This window comes from Limulus polyphemus, unplaced genomic scaffold (genome assembly GCF_000517525.1).
Source record: "Limulus polyphemus unplaced genomic scaffold, Limulus_polyphemus-2.1.2 Scaffold379, whole genome shotgun sequence".
Classification (NCBI taxonomy): domain Eukaryota; kingdom Metazoa; phylum Arthropoda; class Merostomata; order Xiphosura; family Limulidae; genus Limulus; species Limulus polyphemus.
This window is the reverse complement of record NW_013665989.1, coordinates 478,360-494,403: the sequence shown is the minus strand read 5'-3', so window position 1 is coordinate 494,403 and position 16,044 is coordinate 478,360. Positions and strand designations below refer to the sequence as shown.

General features: G+C 32.6%; 1 protein-coding gene across 3 annotated transcripts in view; it reads right to left on the bottom strand.

Moving 5' to 3' along the window:
- The window catches only part of LOC106457835 (acetylcholine receptor subunit beta-like 1), a 63,856-nt gene extending 54,723 nt beyond the window's left edge, over positions 1 to 9,133 (bottom strand). For all 3 annotated transcript variants that reach the window (XM_022383879.1, XM_022383877.1, XM_022383878.1), the window contains exon 1: positions 8,709 to 9,133. In XM_022383879.1, coding sequence (XP_022239587.1) covers positions 8,709 to 8,766 — 58 coding nt within the window. In that variant the 5' untranslated portion in view covers positions 8,767 to 9,133. The remainder of the gene's footprint in view (positions 1 to 8,708) is intronic.
- Positions 9,134 to 16,044: the final 6,911 nt, after the last annotated feature.

Below are 16,044 nucleotides of genomic sequence, written 5' to 3'. Positions count from 1 at the left end.
CCCGCATACATACCGCTGTGCCACTGGGGGGGGGGGCACACGCCAGTCATTAGTTATTGCTCGATTTCTCTTTGTTCTGTATGATTCTTTGAATATCTGAATAAGATTCGACAGAACACTTGTTTTTTTATACTTTATTTATCAGGAAATGCTGAGTACTGAGCTTCTTGGTAGAGAATCGAACCTAGCTTTCTCTGGTTACTGACCAGTGATTATTTTTATTCAGTGCTATAGTAGACTGATTAAATTTTTTAACAAATTTCTTTCAGAATCGTATAATCTTTCTAAAATATTTCATGTGTACTCACATATTAAAAATGTATGCAGAAAATAAATGTCTAAGTTGAACAAAACAACACTTCTGCGTTGAAATTTTAATCAAAATATAATGCGTAAATCTGTCAGCACATGTTTAAAATATTTTTTAAATGGAGAAGTCTAGAAATGTGCTACTCTACAAATCCACAGTAGAAATTAAGACAGAGCAAATTTGCAACAATAGTGTGATGAATAATGTTGAGCGAGCCCTCAACACCACGTGAAAACTAATTAAATTGAGCGACTCTGCAACACCTCGGTGAAGATTAAGATTGACCGAATCTGCAACAATGTGTGAAAACTAATTAAACTGAGCGACACTGCAACACCACGGTGAAGATTAAGATTGACCGAATCTGCAACAATGTGTGAAAACTAATTAAACTGAGCGAATCTGCAACACCACGGTGAAGATTAAGATTGACCGAATCTGCAACAATGTGTGAAAACTAATTAAACTGAGCGAATCTGCAACACCACGGTGACAACTAACAATGAGCGACTCTGCAACACAATTAAGTATAAAATTAAGCAACCTTTTCAACAACGAATGAAAATCGAGTGGTCACCGCAACACCTTGGTGAAGACGAACTTTGAGTGACTCTTCAAGAACACAGTGAAGACTATTATACTGAGCGACTCTGCAACAACTCGGTAAAGACTAAAACTGAACGATACTGCAACAGCACGCTACGGACTTGTGGATTAAAATAGCAGAAGATATTTTAATAGTTTACCCAAAAGTATCACAAATGATATAAAAGGAGTTGTCAGAACTTTGATTTATTTTGCAGTAAGATTAGAGTGGATCGCTCATGTGAAAACACAAACATAACTTTTGTAGTCAGTTACGACTGATGATCATGCTTCAGTAATTCGTAGCTTTAGTTGCTTAGCTAATTAAATTATTTTTGGAGAAAACTTTGGAATAGAAAACTACTTGAGCTACTATGTTACATACAAGTATTATGAGTATTTAGTTATAGAATTTTCATGGTACCGGCCAGATGTAGGGAGTGGGCAGTCGGATAACCTGTCTGGACATTCAGGGAGGTATGTTCAACTTTGGCTACTTGGTCTCACGTGTACAATACACAACAGTACACTATGTGACCATCCTGGTTATGTCAGTGTACACACCTCTTTCGTAGTGAAAATTGTGTTTTGTTGAATCACTCTATAGTCCACGAACAAGGGGGTGTTTTCAAAACTTCCGTGAAGTTTATGAAAAGAGAGAGTTTAGCATATCTGAAGTGTCTATTGTTCCATCTTATAAATGCAAAATAAAATTAGATATTATTTCAATGTACAGGACAACGTGTATAGGAGATAACGTTTAACTTAATCTATCAGTTTAAATTATTTCATGGACTTTCTTCCTAACAATTTACTGTAGAATATCCTGCTTACGAAATAAAATTTGGCATCAACATTATTCATGCCTGTTCTCTCGTCATTTCAAAAGTGAATGTTGAGCTTTGTCTGCGTGCGCAGCTTTTCAAACTGGAGACAGACGAATGCTCGGACAGACACCACGGTTCGCATTATATATATATATATATATATATAAGATGTGGTTCTTAACTTTCACGCGTGTATATTACTATGTATATTATTTTAAATAGTACTAATCTACTTTATTAAAGCTATAGTATCCAATGTAAGGGATCTATATGATGTGTTGCATTGCAAATTCATTATTAGAATTGCTATTAACCATGTTTTTAATATTTTAATTTAGACGTTTTGCATTCTTACTAGAGGTAGTTCTGGCATGACGTAGTGATGAGTTGTGACACCTAGAAATGTCTTTAATATTTAGATTTAACTTAACATCTCGAATTTTCTAGAAATTTGGGAAAAATAAATATCTGCATATAAAATACGTTTGAGTCTGTACATCATTTTTGTACATGTTTTCAGAGTTTGTGCCGTAGATACGAAAGTTGTAAGACTTTCAGTTGAATAAGTAAAACACTTTACTTTTATTTATTTAGTAAAATGGGCTTTGTATTATTTTTCACCGAATAATCAAAAAGCGCCCGCCCAATGGTAAACACCATTGCAACAGTATCATAGGTAAACGAACTGTTTTACTTTTATATATATATAAAATAATATACTGATATTGGACATGAATAATGACATCTTTGAGCTGAAAATGTATAATACATAACCGGGAATATATATCATTAACATGAAAATATTAACTCCTTGTTTCATTTCTTTAGGAGTAAATTTTCTTAATCTCGGATTTTACAGAATGGGTGGTACCTTCAAGGACGTTACTAATATATTTACCGTGGGAAGTTCGAGGGAAGAAGTCCCAATTAAAAGCTTGAACTAAGTGGGGAGGAGACAAGCGAAATACTTACACCGGCTCAGCCCGAAGATTTCTGTTGGTGGCACTGAATCTCCATACAGATCGTATTACTATGGAAACTGATTTTTCTGAAGCATTACCTCATTTTAATCATAGATACGTTTCAGATTTTTATATTAATTTGTTTTGAGGCGGTGTTTTACTTTTAATTTGATTTTTTCTGGAATATATCTGTTTTTTGTTGGTCTTTACAAAGATAATGTGTTAGTTTTGAGCAACTTACTACTTCACAAAAATTTCTAGGATAAATTTTAAAAATTAAGTTTTCTCTTTTACCTCTGTAACAAATGTTATATATTTAGCTCCTTTCGAGCTAAATTTGTCTGTATGTTTTCAATTAACTTGTTATTTTATCTTCATAATAATTTCGTATATTATTTTATGTTCTGTTTCTCCACAGTTAAGTTTGTGTGTCTACTATTCACTGTAGTCCTCCTTTTGTCTTCATAACAGTCCCTTAAGTTGTTTTATGTTCTGCTTCTCACAGTTAAGTCTTTTTGTGCTTTCACATTAAACTTGTTATTTAGTCTTTAAAACAGTTCCTGAAGTTGTTTTATGTTCTGCTTCTCACAGTTAAGTCATTCGGTGCTTTTTCACTAAACTTGTTATTTAATCTTTCAAACAGTCCCTTAAATTGCTTTATGCTCTGCTTCTCACAGTTAGGTCTGTCTGTTCTTTTTTCATTAAACTTACTGCTTCATTATCAAGTTTGCAATTTCTTTAATTTAGTAAAGAAATTCCATTTTCGATGTTTTATATTTTCTTTTGCTTAACCTCAGCTGTAAAACATAATGCGTAGATGTTTATATATGTGGTACAGCGATCAAATTATGGCTTTAGCTGCGTGTTTCACTTACATCTACAGTTGATGGTCACAATAAATAGTTTACATTTATTTTATACCGAGATTTCATAACATACAGTCACTGTGATATCAACCGTTTCGGTATAACCTGTTTCTCTTAATCTTTGTAATCTTAGTTCGTCTGTTCATCTGTCAAGTTTCATAAACTGCTTTCTTCATAAAGGAAGTTAACACTTTATAGAAATTTTTAAGTGAGCTTTTAACTAATGTAAGAAAGGCTCGTTACATCGTTGTAGTTTGTTCTTTATTAATTGTCCCCCTTGTGGGTCAGTTGTAAGTTTAATAACTTACAACGCTAAAATACGGGTTTCGATTCCCTGGCAAAGGAAAAAACGCAAATAGCCCAATGTCTAGCTTTGTGCCAAAACAAACTTTATTAATAACAGAAACAACATATTCCTACGTAATAATTATTTAATGTTGGCTTTTTAACATAATTGTTTCTACTTCTTGTTGTTCTATTGTTGTTCGCTCTCTTTTTTTTAAAGAGAAATCAATAGTGGCTTTATGTTTTCTTTGGATATACTTGTGCTTGCTCACTATTACATTATTACATTGTTGTGTGTGTGTATTTTAAAGTAATAGTGATCCGCTGAAGGCGTACAAGGAAGTAGGCGCCAATGTCAATACACTGTACTGTAGCTATATATTAGAATATGTAGTTAAAGAGAGGGGGGTTCTATATCTCTTTGTTTTAATACATCTCACACTTGATCAATTGCTGAAGACTGAAAAGCTGTGTTTCAAATGTTCAAATTAATTCCTGCAGAAGATTTTCTGTAGGATTAAAACTTGGATACTTGTTACGATATTATAAGATGCCGATATTGTTTCTCTGTAACCATACAAAGATCGTGTTTTTGTTATTGTATTTCTAAGCATAATCCTGCAAACCGAACGTCTCTGCTATCATGGCTATCGAAGCATATTTAGTTAAGATATTTTAACATATACATCTCACATTCAATGTGCAGGATACAGACCACACTGGAATCATTGCCAGTTGTCCTATACGATCACAGTCCAAGCGTTCTCCTGCTTGCTTCCAGACCCAGATTTGGCTGTCATCTCGTAAATGTTGAAAGCATTTGATATTATTCCACAGACTTGTAACCTATCATCAAGATTCGACATCTGCCAGGCCTTGCGACGGTTGATGTTTTATTTCTATCAGCTATTGCCGAAATACAGACATTTATGGACACCACTCTGCACAAACCAACAGATGGCACCATTTATGTTTGTTCACATACAAAGAGGACTTTTCTAGCACTTTTTCAATTCTAGGAGCGAATGTTTGTCACTCTTCGATAACACTTTTGGCCATTATAAATATTCTTTAGATATTTTAGTATCAAGTTCTAATGCAGTTGAATGACTTATGTACTTCCATTAGTCTGTATCTCACCTTTCTCCAATTAATGTAATTTATGACATTTGGTTTCTTGCAAACATTTCAACACTGTTAATCTGGGATGGGTTTTATACTCATATTCTGACAGAATTCCATTAGAGAACAGCCTTGTGGGTGACGACATGCATTCAAAGGGTAAGTTAATGTTTAATCAGTATGTGTGTTATACTGCAATGTGGGCTGAAACAACTAAAGAAAAAAGAAATATACTGTAATTATTTTAAAACTTATCTAAATATATATTTTGTGCATTATAATGATATTTAATATAAAATTTTATTATTTTTAAAATTGACTAAGTCCCGGTCTTTAGAAAACTTTTTAAACAAAGTGTTTGTTAAAAATAGAGTTAGAATTATAAGTAATTGCTTTGTATTTTAAATATCCAGTGTTGAAGACTGAGACAGATGATGCGTACATAATGTTTATCATCTTACTGAAATAAATAGCAGCTTGCTTCTCTTTATTATTGTGGTTTTATTATTTGGAATGCTTTCATAAAATTCTTAGGCACTTAGAAATACAATATAAACGTTTTACGTGACAGATTTGACGTTTTATAACACAAAATGGTGCTTTGTGTACCAAGGTAAACAAATGTGAGTAAAGTGTTATTTTAGGGCTACCTTGTATTTTAAAGTCAGGAATAACTAGTAGCTATAGGTATTGCCACGTATAAAGAAACATAATTATTTTTCAAATAATTATACTTATCGATAATGATTTAAATGATGACACAAAGATTGCACATTTATTTCAAACTGACAAATTGATTGACTTTGTGAAGATTTTCTCTAAGCTTTAGTGCTTATCAGTTTCATTCAGCTTTACAAATAGTAAACACGCCTAGAAAAATAAACTATTAAGTGTGCTATTGAACAGGTATTTTACTATCAGATTAAAATACGGGATTCTCTTCTTTACCCAAAAGTTATAGTTTCCTACCTTACAAGTCGGAGTAAAACCATTATAATTGAAATCAATTCTATTACTATGTCATTTACGTCAAAAGTTGATGATCACCTTTGACCTGTTCCGTAAATTGTTTGAATTAATTGCATAAATCTATTTCTTTTAACGATGTCTTTACTTCTTTACTATACCAATAAAAATTACTCTGGGGTGTCTGTTTTTTTATACATATAATTACTTATACAATAAATTGGGCCCTTAGTATTGATAACCAAAACTCTGTATTGAATTAATTGGAAGTGAGAGATTCTTAAAAATTAAAAAAAAACTTCGAATACATATTTATGAGTTATTATACTTCTCTGGGTGGGCAGTAAGCTTACGGACTTACAATGTTAAAATCCGGGGTTCGATTCCTCGCAATGGACAGCGTGCGAGACTTTAAAACAATAATAGTTCTTTTCTTTTAATTGTCTTTTAAACATGGTGCTTGTTCATCCTGCTAAAAAAATTGTTGAAATGGTTTAGAACAATTACAATTGCAAAATAATAAAAATGGGTTAAGTGAGGCATGAATAGCACCAAGAATTTGAGAAAGAATCGTGTTATGTATACTAAGAAAATGTACAGTGAAATAGTTTGCGATTCGAGAAACAAACATATTTTATAGTAGATTTATTAAACTCAAAGGAAGTTACTTTTATCTATAAAAGCGACTCTCAACCTATTTTTGACTTAAGTACCTCTAAAATGACCTTCGTCCATCCAAGTACATAGGCTAATAACAGTGATGTTGCCGTGTCTGTTTATTTCAATCTTGTTTCTTTATTCATTTACATTTTGTTTTTATTATAATCCGAAACATCACCATATTTGCTTTCCACACTAAAATGGTCACAGTCAAAATAAAATACTAAATTCAAGCAATTTCAATTGCAATAATAAAGCAAGCACCTCAAACCATGGTTGCCGAGCAACCTTGAACAAACCAATCAAAATCTACTTTATTTTGTAAAAACGATACTTTATTTTTATTCATTTGTTTAACTTTCATTGTACATTTTGTTATCATTACTAGAAGTCCGCGTACCTATTTTAAGACCTTCACGTGTCCCTGTACTTCACATGTACTACCACTCAAGAATCAGTGATCCATGGGACTTCACCAAAGAACGCCCATCGTTATTAAAATACACAGCTTATTATTTGAGTTCAATATTGAGTTAGGTTTATGTGTCAAACAAATTGTGTATGTTTGCGTCACAAAATGTTTTCATATTTCTGTCTCTAATAATGAAAATATACAACGTTAATTACGAATGCTTGTAATAAAGTGCGAATATAGGTTTCTTGTTACAGTACAAAAGCAGTAGCCATCTTATTTCCTCTGCAGTCAGAGAAAATAACCTACTTATCAAGTGAGATGTGTCATCAGCGAACAAATATAAGTTGATCACAAGCCCTTAATCAACACCCATTTATTAACGAAAATAAATTAGAAAAAAATCTTCACTACAAAGAAAAATAATAACCATAAAATCGTTCCTCTAAAAGAAGATTATCTATTCTGCGCTAACTAGACTAAGTTTAAAACTTGTTGTTTTTAAATGAATACTCATTTTGTCGAGATGTTCAACGAGCTTGGTTATTCGTATACACTAGGTATTCTATGTTATATCATTATAAATAATATAAAATCAACTGAAAATCTCACGTACTTAGTGTGTATGTGAAGATCTTTTAAACTAAATTGTTAAAGATGCACCTTTCCCCAATACACGTTCTAATAAGGAGCTGAAACAAAAATTACTGACACTTAATCATTGTTTAGAAAAACATAGGAATCCTCTTATGGGCCAAAGAGATTTCAAGAGGAGCTCCTACAAATCTTGAAATAGTTTTATTCCATCAGCAAAGGCAATTAACACACGAAAACACTTATAATGTAATGATTTCCAACACATTTACATCCAAAGATTTCAGTTTAAATAAATAAAACAGAAGGATTTGAGCGTGTTGTAAAACTTCAAACCTTTTTACTGTTACTGGCAATAGGTTTAATTCGAAAAACTAGCATGGCATGATTGAACTTATTTGTTAACTGTTATTTGGGGTAAATGTTTTCATTTCCTCTAGATAAATAAAATGTTTCATTTTGGTAGATTAGTAAAAAGACTTAAAATTAATATTTGATAATACAATGCAGTTTAATGACGAAAAGTTATAATAATATTTTGTTTTCTGTTGAAATAAGTTTTATGTTTTATTATTTGAAGTAATTGCTATCATCAAAACAGATAGAAAATATTTTTTTATCTACTTGTATTATTTCAAAATATAAAGAAACCATCATCTATATCGTAGATGAAAACTAAGGCTATTAGTTGTTTGGTAAATAACAGTGAAATCGTATCTTAAATTTGTAGTGTTGTTTCCATTTGAATGTATTTCTATTGTACAAAATAAATGCGGTAAATTATCGATATAATACTTTGATAAAAATCAGAAAATAATATATATATATATATATATAATTTACACAGTTTTCTGAAGGTTTTAATGTCAGATATTACTAAGGAAGAAAAACTAATTTTATATGCGATGTAAAGGAATCGAAGTGGTTTACCTGTAGCACTGTTAATCGACCCTTATCTTTTCCATATGTGTATATCTTAGTGTTTGTAGTTTTCTACTTCTAAATGGGAAAACTTTTGAATTTTTAGTCATTCAGAGAAATGAAACTATATAAAGCAAAGCTAATGTTACAATATAAAAAACTAGTTAATCTGTTTGATTACTACCTCACTTCACTTACCATGTAAGGCCCCACAGCATAATATGAGCACAACAGCAAAGGTTCTTTTAGAAATCATTATGTCCACAAAGGCGAACGATCAAAGCGCGAGTTGGACATGCCAAGTGCAGCAGACCTTACAGCTACATTCAGAGTGTTAGACGTACAATGTTGCGCAGAAATCAGCTACTGCGCAGATGCAGCCTCCACCAGCTGCAAACACCAAAGACTTCGGCCATTACGAATTTAGATTTTCCACGAAACTGTATGTTCCACTATAGAAATACATATGGTTCTCCTAGCATACTTAATTTCTCTCGGAAGTTATTTATGGTATTCGAAATATCCTAAATCCAACTGTAGATACCCGGATGAGCTTAAGGAGCTGGTGGGCACAGGAGAGTTCATCCCACCGACACTCGGGTAGTGTAACCTCACCTTCGTTGGCTCCGTTCAAGTGGTCTCGGCAGTTACCGAAGTTTGTATGCGTAGCGCAGCTTATCGACCAATTACTCAGTATAACACATTCCGCTGCTATGAAAGAGACGGAAATATCGACCAATTACTTAGCGGAGTACATTCCCATGGTTGAGAAAAAAACAATCATTCTATGGCATCGACACGGATTTGAATAGCTGTGAAATTGAGTTACTTCTTTCATTGTCAAGAGTGTTTATCAAACTTCTCAAAGGCTAACAAGTTTTATACTTAAGTTTTACAGTCTATGTAGTGTATATTATATAAGTGCAAAAAATTCAAGAAACCTTTCGTCAAAACTTTCTGAGCTGATGTTATCTTAGATGAATTATACTTTTATATTTATCATTAATACGTTAACTTTTTTTTTTACGCATGTGTAAAATAAATCATCTACGCACAACTGATCATTCTAATAAGCCTATTTTGGTGGTTTTATTTGGAAGTGATTTAACAAAAGGTTTTTGTGAGCACGCAATTTTCGAATCCAAGTTTGGTTCGTGGGGTTTAACTAGATCTACGCAGTAGCATGAAAGAAGAAAAAAACACATATACAATAACAAATTTGTTCCATATCTTCAGCACGCACGTTTTTGTCATTTTTTAAATAGCAAAAGCCCCTTCTGACCACCTTTATAAAATTAAAATTGAAATATTGCTATTTGTATATCCAATGCTCATTATAAGACCAAGAAAGCAGTCGTTACTTGTATATTATTTACTTTGAAATCAAACTTGCAAATCAATGAACAAAAATGTGACTCGCTAATATTTCTGCTTTACAAAATTAAAAAAATATATATAAATATTAAATAATCGAATCGAGTGTGGTGGTTGGGGTTGTTAAAATGTACTTTATTTCTTGGACGAGATTATAGGTTGTCTCTTTAGATCAATTGTAGAGCACTCGCCTAGCGTGCGAAACGTTTCAGGTTCAATACATTGTAGATGTTCATTAGGCTACAAGTATTTCTCAACCGCCGATTCGCCACAACCACCTTTGTCAGTCCGTGGACTTTCACGAAAACGAACAAACAAAATCAGACAAAATATTCATACTCAAACCGTAATGGTATTTCGTTGTACAGCAATAGTTTAGCGAGCCTGTCCCTGGAATCGAAAAGGTTGAGAAATGCTGATCCATAACATTTGTATAGTATCTACTTGAGTTAACTTTTTGTTTAATTCGTATAACACTGTCTAAGCACCAGTTTGGAAGAAGCCTTATGATGATGCGTGATATAATTTTCCTGAAGTTTTTGATTTACATTCAATGACATCTGGCCTGTTGGTTAGGGCGCTTGACCTGCAATCTAAGGGTTCGAATCCCCGGCCACCTAACTTGCTCGCCCTTTCAGCCGTGGGGGCGTTATAAAGTTACAATCAATCCCGCTAATGGTTTATAAAAGAATAACCTAAGAGTTGGCGGTAGGTGGTGGTAACTAGCTGCCTCCCCTGTTTTTTAACACTGCTAAATTAGGGACGGCTAGCGCAAATAGCTCTCGAGTAGCTTCGCGCAAAATTCAAAACAAACCAAACAACGACATCTGAGCTCCCATCGATAGAAAAACTCCAGTAAAATTTATCAAGTTATTAAAAATGCACTATACTCAGCAGAAGGTACATGTATATATCATTATGAGTACCAATGTTTCGGTTATCTTAGCACGAATTTGATTCAACATACATAGATTGTTAGTACTTCAACCATATTTATGAGAGAAATTTCCAACCAATAATGCAATGTTCAGTTGGGTGGTTCTGTGTGTAGATGATGGAAGTCTTCATCACTCAATTGTAGAAGATAGAGATTGTCCGTGCATCGGCGACGATAGTCAAAGAAAGCTGCTACAAGACGTGACATAATACGAAATTGATTGCATAAGAAAGCGCGTGACTCTTGAGTACTTTCGTTGGCATCTTCGAAGGAAAGGAAGCTCACATCTGACTTTCCTTATGAGAAATTGTGCGGGTGTAAGCTCTTTGATGAGAGATACTGGTACTTTTAAGTTGGAAGTTGGGGTGCAAATGTTGGCAATAAAACGATCATCACGACTTTTTTCCCTATTTTTATCTGATAAAAAATTTTAGTCAACAAGTATTTTGAAGTTTAATCAGCTAAGCTATAAGGAGCCATTATTTTGTGTGGAATAATAACCACGCACGTACACAGGGAGGGTTCGGCCCAACCCCCTATTTTTGTGAATTAAATAAATTATGCTTATATAGTTATAGCACAGCTTCTTATAGTATTTAACGCTTTCCACATAGTCTGCATTCTTCTGATGAAGTATTAACATTTTTTGGCTTGAAATAGTCGCATGCATCAAAGCCTGATTCTGAACAAGGAAGACTTTATCAAAAACATAAGTGAACATTTTAAAAGGGGAAAACTAATTCTTATCATACTACAAGCCTGGTAGGTGTTAAATAAGGATAAATTAGCTTCCATTCCTGTCATCTATAATTTTCATGTAATTAAATTTGCAGTTTATCTGGTTTAGATAAATAAGAATATATAGAATGAAAGATAAAAAAAACCCAAAACTTGAAAGAGCTAGATAAAATTAAATTAAGGTAATCGTATCGAATTATTTTGTCTCTGGTGGGTTTTATCCCAGAACTGAGGTGTTAATCGATAGTATTCACACTGTTTACTAGTGATTGAAGTTAAAATAACTATAGTAACTCTCTTGATGGCAATAATTTTGAGACTGATGGCTAAAAGCTCATTCATCCTCTATTCCTCTGTTACGTTGATAGTACCTAAAATACAATGATGTTTTATTTCAATTGTAGTATAAGTTAAGTTCTTCAGTTTGGTAGGACATTTTTAGTACCTTAATTTTCTACATGTATACATAAAATTATTAAACATTTAATATTATTTAATTTATTCATTTTAACATTCAATTCTAAGAAAGCTGTTAATTAAAAACATGAGAGCTTTTCCTTGTTTTGTAGTACGTAATTAATTGATCATGTGTTAGTGTTTATGTCAGTTTCGGTTAGGGTGACTAGGAATCCCGGTTTGACCGGGTCAGTCCTGATCTAAGGAACTAACTGAAACGTCGCCCTAGGGGCGGCTGTTTGTGCTAGTAATTAATAATCGTAGTGTTAAACTGTAATATTCTTATATATTAAAAGTGGTATTGTTTATTGAAAAAGTAATATATTTTCAAGAACTCCATTTTAGTACTACTTACAAATTACATCAATAAAAGTATAATCAAACCTGCATGTACAGTCCTAGTGAAAGTTGTGTTCCTGTTGTGAGGAGAGTAATTTTATTTGAAATTGTGTTCTGTGATAAAGAAATGGTTGTTACACATACCAGTTATTTTCTAATTGTCTGAATCTCGAATACCCAAAGTGTGAAAATTTTGATGGATGTTTGTTTGTGGTACCATTCAATAGATGACGCAGGAGTTTCGGTTACATACATAGAAACTGACATACACGCTTCGTCCATTATAGTAAGATGATATCACAATAAATTATTTTTGGAATACCTAAATCTTCCAGTTTTCATTTTTTATCAGTAATCTGAAAGCTTTTTTATATTCATATTCAGTAACTTGATTCTCTGGCAACCATGAAATAACAGATACGATTGTTTTAAACTGAGTAGGGAAATTATCAAAAGGACTCAGTACAAACTTTGTTGCTTCTTATGCAGTTGACTATAAGGCAGGCGTTAGCAGATGAAATGACATCACTATTGATACCTGAAGAAACATGTGATATATTGTATCTGCCAAAATAGAGAGAGAGAGTTAACCGAAAATGAACAGGTGTTGTTCACAGCCGATGTTCGATTATCGAGTAGTGAAACATTTATTTAAAGTAATTCAGGGGTGAAAATGAATAGCAGACATCCAGAATTCTACGACAAATTCTTGGGCAATAAAACGTTGAGCGAAAAAAACATCATTTGTAAGATAGGTATCTGTGGCATCAATAATAAAGTAAATATGTCCTTTTCACTTGATGACATTTATTATTTGCATAACTGATTGTTCGTAATTCCCCTAAAATAGTGAGGTCCCAGTTCTAAGATTTGAGTACGCCCCTTATTTTAAGCTACTCATGCGTCATTTAAAACTGTATAAAACTTTCAATGAAATCTAAATGACTAAATACTAAAGTAGATCAATAATCATGTTTTGTTAAAATACATAGAACATATTTTAAACTTCCAAAGAGCCACACGAGTTTGAAGGAATTACACAGTTCGTAATATCAACATATTAAGAAAACGTAATGGTGTATAATATGAATATATGACTTTACAAAGATAAAATCCTAGCATGTGCTTCTAAATTAATGTAAGGTCTTTGTAAATCCTTTAGTGATCTCCTCTTGAATATAACATGTATATACTATTTTTGTAGTTTTTATCCAGGCAGACTTCTTTGATATGATAGTGAAGCGAGCGATCCTATTCGTATTAAGCCTTCAAAAAGTTGAATATACTACATTTGTGACTGACATATCATATTTTACCATTATATAACTAGTATAGAGTTATCTCTAAATAAGTTATATTCCGGTAATTTTTCTACGTTTTCTTGCAGGCATCCTTCATTTAGTTATTACATCCGCACTGACTATATGTCGCAAGGTCGTAAATCTACACTAAGCCTGTTAGAGAAAAGGCTAGACGCTGCAACCTTTTTTCATAAGTCTCAAGCTAGAGTGTGTGCGCTTATTTTAGGTACGCTTGTACTTAATAGTAGGGATTGACAAATATTCCAAATAATTCACGCGCCGAAAACCACCTTATCGAATTCTTAAGTGAAAAAACGATCATTCAAAGTATTGGTTACGGTATATTATGCGCATATATATTAATAATACGCTAAAAAGGTCGCTAATATTTCCGGTATAACAATTCAAAAATTTCTAAAACAGCAACTTTTTTCGTCTACTACATACCTACCTGATCACGTCAACGGGGTTAGCGCCTAGATGACTCGGACTATCGCTATAAGATTTCTCCAGCTTACTTGACTGGTCTGGGGGTATCCGCTTATGATATTCCAATAATATATATATATATATATATGTGTGTATACGTAAACATAGATATAATATAAATGGTAAATATATCATGCACGTACTTAAATATCTTTTGAGCCCAACGGATGGCGCTACATATCGATAGATAGACACGCGACATTTTCTAAAGGTAAATTATATACTTTATACAGGTATGACACAAAAAGTAAACAAACAAAAGTATTAAAACTATGAATTTTAAAATGAATTAGGGATCCTGCTATAAAAAGTAATGAAACAAGAATTAAAACCACAATCACAAATTTATAAAATTTAATCCCTACTCTGGCAGCTTTATACACTTATCTGTATGCCAAAGTAAGGATTAAATTTTATAAATTTGCGATTGTGGTTTTAATTCTTGTTTCATTACTTTGTATAGCTGGATCCCTACTTAATTCTAAAATTCATATTTTTTAAATACTCTTACAGAAACTTGTATAAACTTGCTTGGAATGAATATATTTACAATGTTAGAATAGTGGTTGAAGTATGTCACCTGAATAATTGTGGAATATCGCACTAGACCTCAGTGCAACGATACAAATGGGATTTCCACACAATTCTCTTTGTTTATTTTTCGTTCTCTCGCTCCTTGGCCTCATTGCCCCAGTAAATAGGTAATTAGTCATAAAAACATAAATCAGACAGTTTACATAAAATATTTTCAGCAGGATTGTGAATAAAAATTATGTTTATTTGCTCAGTTGTACTTGATTGTTTTCTCCTTCGGTAAATGAATACTACTCAAATTCACTTCTCCACATCTCTATGTTACTGCAATGATGGAAGACAAAACTCCCTGTAAAAATGTTTTTTTGATAATATTAAAGTGTCATGTAAAGAAAACAAAGTACATACTACAGTAAACTATCCTTACTTCTACCTTACCACATAAACATTGCTTCCTTAGACTACTTTAGGCACATTGAATAATGTTTTTATATTTCAGTTTAACCCTTTTTGTAGCTTCAGTGAGCTCATTGTTCATGAGGATTATACTTTTGTATATTTTTTTATTCCGTGAAATGGTTAATTTTGGATGTCACATGTGCCTATTTTACTACAGTGTACTTAAACCTGTAATTACAAAATACAGTATTTAAGACTTGGTGTATTACTAGAAGAATTAGTTACACGGAAGAGTAAACGAAACTTTTACAAAACATTCAACAAGACAAGTTAATAATCATCCGACCATTTAACAGTTCTATTGTTCTGTCGTGGAAATAAAAATTAACCACAGTTCCGTTTTACTACTGCTAATTTGCACACAGTTATCTAAGTGTTTTGTTGTTGTTGTTTCGAAAATAAAACAAACAAAATAATAATAACTTTGATTATTTGACGTTATGAGTGTTGATACCTGTTTCTAAGTTTTTATTTATTTAACACAATCGATTATTTCCTCAACATGGGCAGTAACTTCGGAATTGTGAACCTACAATAAGTGGTTAGCTAAAAAAATCACGAAGAATAATATTTTGAAAGTCATTGAGCATTTCATAAAAGTTATAGAAAACAAAATAAAATAATTCATTACAAAGAGAAGAAAATCTGGAAGTGTTATGAACCGGAATCAATGTATACATATATAAAGTTCTAATAATACATTTTAACGAACAAATATTAAAAATCACGTAGGACATACTTTTCCTTTTATATTTATGCGATACTTAAAACTGTTTCCTTGAAAATTGCCCGGCATGGCCAGGTGGTTACGGCACTAGACTCGCAATCTGATGGTCGCGGGTTCGAATCCTCGTCACACCAAACATGCTAGCCCTTTTAGCCGTGGGAGCGTTATAATGTGACGGTC